Source organism: Callorhinus ursinus, unplaced genomic scaffold (genome assembly GCF_003265705.2).
Source record: "Callorhinus ursinus isolate GAN/ISIS: 27379988/994484 unplaced genomic scaffold, GSC_fseal_2.0 scaffold9, whole genome shotgun sequence".
NCBI lineage: Eukaryota > Metazoa > Chordata > Mammalia > Carnivora > Otariidae > Callorhinus > Callorhinus ursinus.
The window spans coordinates 11,184,690-11,191,186 of record NW_027397071.1 but is presented as its reverse complement, the minus strand read 5'-3'; the positions used below and the strand labels follow the sequence as shown (position 1 = coordinate 11,191,186).

General features: G+C 38.7%; 1 protein-coding gene across 3 annotated transcripts in view; it reads right to left on the bottom strand.

The window, feature by feature from the left end:
* The window catches only part of VAV3 (vav guanine nucleotide exchange factor 3), a 364,407-nt gene that overhangs the window by 189,684 nt on the left and 168,226 nt on the right, over positions 1–6,497 (bottom strand). For all 3 annotated transcript variants that reach the window (XM_073896219.1, XM_073896217.1, XM_073896218.1), the window contains exons 5-7: positions 5,633–5,741; positions 3,877–3,969; positions 1,592–1,660 (exon numbers count right to left, since the gene is read on the bottom strand). In XM_073896219.1, coding sequence (XP_073752320.1) covers positions 1,592–1,660; positions 3,877–3,969; positions 5,633–5,741 — 271 coding nt within the window. The remainder of the gene's footprint in view (positions 1–1,591; positions 1,661–3,876; positions 3,970–5,632; positions 5,742–6,497) is intronic.

Here is a 6,497-nt window from a genome sequence, read left to right as displayed (position 1 = left end):
AGACAGGCCAAGTGCACAGAAAACAGCACTTTCAGATCAGACCTGAATCATCAGTGTCCTGGGGGGGGGGGTAATTATCTCACTAGTTATTAAAGGGTAATTTATTCCTTATATAAAAATATGTATAGCTCATTTTCATTATAATCACTCTAATTTTTTAAATAAAACTATCCAAGTGCTTAATGTTTTATTGATGGAATAAAGTAACGATTCATGTCCTTGGGACATAAAAATGTAGATTTGCACTTTGGTCAATTAGTGGTGTCCTGGTGCTAAGCTAACAATAATCACACTAAATTACTTGAAACCCGACAACTAATGGCATAAATAAAGAGCAGATAAATTGTACTAGGCAGTTTGCTGGAGCAACTCAGAAGTCAGAATTCCACCTTTTCCTGATAAGCAAGTAATTTTCAGTCAGGCAGTAAATAACACGTCACAGCCAGGACATGAGGAAATTCTAACCAAGGTGCCAATTCTCCCATTATCCTTTCCTTGTACCTTGGTGCCCACACTGACTTCACAGCAAGCCCTTTCCTTAGCAGGGTGAAACGACACAGGAATATGTTGGCCCTGCCATTTTGTTGAAGAGCATGTTAAAGCCGTAAGATTAAGGACTGTCAAATGCACCCTATGTTACAGCGACAGCAGTGAGGTGGTTCAAGAGCCTCATCTTCCTAGAATATATGATTCGCTTTATGCTAAATGTTCACCTGATATTGTGATTTTTTTCTTCCTGCTATGCTATGAATCAATGAGAATATCTTCATCTGGCCAAAATCAGGGACAAGGACAATAATCTGCAAACTGATGCACATAGACACTGAACATGACAGAACCAAAATAGTAGGGAACTTTCAGGTAAAACAAACAAACTTGTGCTTTTTAGTGTATCCATGAGCCATCTATTAAAACCTAAACCAGTTTTAGACGTTTAAGAACTTGAATCTTGCCTAGTATGACCTCACTGGGCACAGCATTTGGTTTGTTTCAATGCTTCTAGGTAACTATCCTTTAAGATTATAAGGTAATTGGAAGGGGCTCTGAAATTCAAAATGCTTACATAAATGTGAAAAAAAAAAAGCTCCTCACATCTAACCACTAAAACGGACTCTTAAATCATAAGGAAGTAGTGCATCAGAAAAGGAAGTTAAGGTTAGTACAAGTGGAAGCAGAAGTAGAAAGCACCACAGAGCAGAGCCCAAGGAAGTGGAGAAATCAATGTCTATAGGACAGGGTTGAGAGGCTGGAGTAGCAAGAGAGCAGGGAGTGGACCATAAGGGGGCTCCCACAAGACAGACAGTGGCTCCAGGGATTCCTTAACTTAGACTACCTCTTCCTGACAAGCAGTTAAGGATAATACATGAATCTTATCCGTGCATGTTCAGCTTGAATCTCAACTGATTTGGGCTGAAGATATGACACATCCTTTATTTCTAGAAAATAAGGATATAAGAACTCAGGAGGCAAAAAATAGAGTTAAAATTCTTCAAGAATAGAGGAAAATATTAAATAGGAATCTGGAACCCAATAAGAAGATAGGAATTTTATAGAAGTATACCACAATTTTAGCTAGCATATTTTTACTTACAGGAATGTTGATGAATACTGAATCAAATTCTGCTGCTGTCAGAAATCTTTTTAGTGGTGCCATGAAATACTACAAGGATAGAACAGAATAATTAAGCACAACTTATCCTAATAATAGTTTTTCATCAACAAATAATATTTATTGAAAGTAAATTGTTTATCCGTATAATGAATACCAAGAAAAAAGCAGATACTATTTGCTCTATCTTAAAGATTTTATACTTGAATAGAGATATAAAGACATAATACAAGTTAACACATTTAAAGTATAGACCAAAAGGTTTCAGCAATAAATGCTTCTGAAAGTAAGAAAAAAAGAACCTTATTGGCCATATTGGGGGGGGGAGGCAGTATTTTGGAGATACAGCACCGATACAAAATATCCCTCAAATGCCTTGTAGAGATTCTAGGTCCCCGAGATCAGTTATGTATTTGTGCAATTTATGGATCATCCCCTTCATTCTTTGAGAATTTTAGTTCTTGGCCTGCCATATTGCTTTCCATTACCAGTCCACTGTCCACTTCTGGCAATCTCAGTATCTGTGCAGATGATCCTCCCAATAGCCTGGCCTTTCAGCTCCTTGACTTCCAGTAATCTTGTGTTCCATCCCAGCTCGGCTCCCTATTCTGGTGGTCACATCCCAAGACCTTCTCATTAGCAAAAACTGCAAGGCTCTATAGCATTAATTTCAAGCAATCAGCTCTCTGACCACTACCCCCTACCTTGACAGCTCATTCCTTCAAGAAATTCTTCAACCGCATTGGGTCTGCCAATCCACTGAACATCCTGTGTCTCTCATGTCCTCACTTCCCTTCCTACCCAGTTTGCACTCCATAAACCATCATCAGAACCACTTCCCTGCATATACCCTTACCCTCTACTCTCCTCTTCCACTGTGCTTTTCTGGAAGAAGAAAAAACCTGGGTAAATTTAGCTTGCTATGGATCGCCTGTACCTAAGGAGTTAAACATGAACTAGACTGATAGTCTAATTTTCAGTTGAGCCTGTGATACTGCATAATCCTACTACATTCCCCTAATCAATTTACACCCACCCTCCTCCCAAACAACTCTTCCACACCTTCAGCTCTTTTCCTAAATGTCCAAAACTCTCTCCTGGTTCTCAATTTCCTGACCTCTAAATGTGGAAGTCGCCAGAGGTGGCCTCAAACCTCTCCTCTATTAACATCCATTCCCTAGGTGAATTCATTCAGTACCATGGCCTTATACATTCCTTTGCGTCATGATAACGGCCAGTTCAACTTTTCCCCTTAATGCCAGCCTCATATATCTGACTTCCTCCTCAGCACAGCCCCTTGGAAACTGAGAAGTATTGCAAATTTAGTATGTCCCAACAGACTCATGATTTCCAAACCTGTCCTCCCCATCTCAGTAACAATCTTCACCACTCAGGCAGTTACTCATGCTATAAACCTAGCATTCCTGATTGCTCTCTTTCTCAGACATCCTTCATCTAATTCATCATCTAATCCACTCGGCTCTACTTGCAAAATTTATTCAGAATCTGACCATTCCTCACCAGCTCTACAAATACTATCATGTTCTGTCAATCCAATTACTGCAATAGCCTTCTAACTTTTCTCCCAAAAAGTCAGAACGAGCTGCGAAAAACTTACATTAGATCATGTCCCTTCTTCTACTCACCCAGTCCACCTTTGAGCTAGTGTTCTCTATGCCCCCTACAGGATGCGGTGGCTCACCAGCTCTCCACGCTCACTGCTTCTCTTCACTCATGCAGCTTCAGCCACCTGGGCTACTGCTGTTCCTTGGAACATGCGGAACACGGTCTCATCTGAGGGCCTTTCTCCCAGGAACTGTCATCTCTGGGATGTTGGCACAGTTTGCTCCCTCAATTCCCTCAGCTGTCTGTCTTCAGTGTGATCTTACCCCAGACCTTCCATTATCATTTTACATAAAATAAAACCAGCCCACCTCCATCACTCTCTATCCTCTTTCCCTGACTGATTTTTCTTCAGAGAGTTTATCAACACCTGGCACACTTATTTGCTTAAATTATAAACTCTCCCATAGGAGAGAGTATCATGAGAACCAGAGTTTTGTTGTGTTTCCTACTATAGCCTTGGCGTCTAACGCCGTGCCATTCCGATATTAAGAAATCAGTAGCTAGTTGTGGAATGAATAAATCTGCTTTGAGATCTTTAAATCCAAAGTCCTACTGAAACGCAGAAAATACGCAGTAGACATAGTGTCTTTTATATTAACTATAAAGTGCAGTACTTAGGCATCAAATACCTGATAACTTACTTTTTCTATTGACTCCAGTGTTTCTGTGTATTTTTCTTCTGTCTGCTTAATTTCTGCTAGGCAGCAACTTCGTATGTCATTTTCTGGACATTTCTGCAGTTAGAATTATCAAAAAATTATTTAATCAAACATGTGTTAATCTCTCTGGTAGTCAAAATCACTGACTTTCTTAAGCTTTCCATTCTAATAAAACATATAACTGAAAGATATATTTACTGCATTTATGAGGTATCTGTTCTTAAAATTTTGAACCATGTAAATGAAACAGTTTTAAATAATTAAAAATAAATTTCTGAGTATAGACACTCTTTATACTGGAAACATCGCTTTCATTATTTCATCTACTTCATTATTGAATCTGGAAACATCACACATGGTGTAATATAGTTTTCTTAATGTACAGCACACTTTACAAGTGCTGTAGAAATACTTGCAAAATAACAGGATATTTGATAGATAAAAATCTTAAAATACTTTTTTAACAGTATCTTGGTGTTTGGCAATCAATAACCAAGTTATTAGCTTGGTATTATGAACAAGTTACCTATTTTCTCTGTGTCTCAGTTTTCTCGTCTACAACACAGAGAGAATTACAGTTCCAACTCCAAGGAACTGTAAATGAGATAACCTGGTAAAGCACACAGCACCCTGAGGAGTATACAAGAAGGACCCTACACATTTAAATGATCATTGCTGTCAACCCTGTCCGGTATAAACAACCCGGCACTGTTAGCTGAATGAAGAACTGCCCTTGGGAGACACACTGAAGACTCTGCTGGTACCCAAAGCAGATGATGACTCTAGGAGATACAGATGATACTCTTTCACCTAAAAATACTCAAAATCCTGCCACAGGCAGCCTGTCAGCTCACAGTGGGTTAAAGCACATTCATCACATTTACCAAACACAGACCAGGTAACTTGTTTCCTTCCCATGGAAGCTACTGCTCCCTATATGGGGCACTGGACAAACCTCAGCCTTTTATTAAAGGCAAGACTATAAAGAGAGCAGAGGAAATTAATCAAAGCACTAAAAAAAAAAAAAAAAAACTCTAAACCACCATCCAGCTTTTGTATAAAAAAAAAAGACTACATTAATGAAAGCCTATGCAACTGACCATTTTTTTTTTAATTATAGGTGAGAAAAAAACTCAAAGTAGTTTTTTCTGAATGTTTTAGATATTTTAATGGCAGATAAACCATTGTGGGCTCATACTGACTATGACAATACGTGAAACTAAGTTTATAAAACAGTAAAAATTCTAGGAGACTCTTTAGTAAAACAGAAGAAAAAAATACTACTTCTTCTACCCCTAACAAATACGAAGAAATATTCTTTAACATATACTTAATGCTACATCAAATTTAAAGAAGATTTAACTGCTTGGTAAGAGAAGATCTCCTTTCATGATAATGTAATTTCGTGATTCGCTGGAATTCTGTTCTATTGCCACTCTGCCACTATTTAGCTGCGTGGCACATCATTTCTCTCTCAGACTTGCTTTCCTTACAAGGGAAATTCAAGGACAAGACCAGAGATTGCCTGTGGTTGTTTTGAACTGCAGAATGTCATGTCCATGTGTTTCCAAATGCAGGAAGTCAATTATATAGTTAAAAGCTAACAAAGGTAAAGAGTAAACAAAAAACTATTCCAGCAGAAGTTACGTAAATAATTATATGAATCCATCTCACAAGGAATCACTGTCCTAATAAAATACTCAAAGTAACTCAAGACATAAGGCAAGTGGGAGCCTACGGGTTGATGTGCTTCCTCTGCTTTCATTAAGTCCTCGTAGACTTCTCCTCCTTCATCTTCCCCATAAACACAGTCATAAAGACCTTCTTCATCTTCTACGTGTGATTCACTGAAACAAAGGGTAGGATACTCAGGTCATTGTCTGTTATGCAGTAAATGCAATAGCTACATACAGCCTCGTGGAAAATCCAGGGAAAAAATATAACAGGATTCACGGAAAGAGTCCAAGGCTTTATATTACAACTTTCTCCCTCTTAATGAGGACAATGTCCAACAACAGAATCCACCAAGGATGGCAGTGACAGCTAACATTCACTGGGTATTTATTACATACATGCACATAAACGATCACTCTGCATACATGATCTCACATAGCTGGCCCAGGCCCAGTGTTCACTGTGTTATCAGGTAGGCATTATTATTTAGTCCATTACAGAGATAAGGATGCTAGAGAACTAAAGGTTATTTATTTGACTTGCCCACGAAAACACAGCTAGTCCATGGCAGGTCCAGATTTAAAACTGAGTCTGTCTTACATTCTAAGTGTTCTAATCACTCTATCCTACTGCCCCCATTTCTATTTCGAGGCCTGAGACTGATCATCTATATTAATGGGTCTGATATGGGAAAGACAGGGAAGTTGGGGAGGATCTCATAGTTTATAAATGGTCTTTTAAAAGCAACAGTTTCTGCAGGGTTATTACTGCCGATATCTAACGCAATGGTTTTCCAACCATGCTTCTTCCAGCCCACTCAGAGGGTCTCCCCAAGTCCCCCATTCAGCCAGATTCTGCTATTACCTGTTTTGTCTGTATTTTGTTTAAAGAAATGGTCCCAAGCCCACAAGGCATTTTTAAATACCATT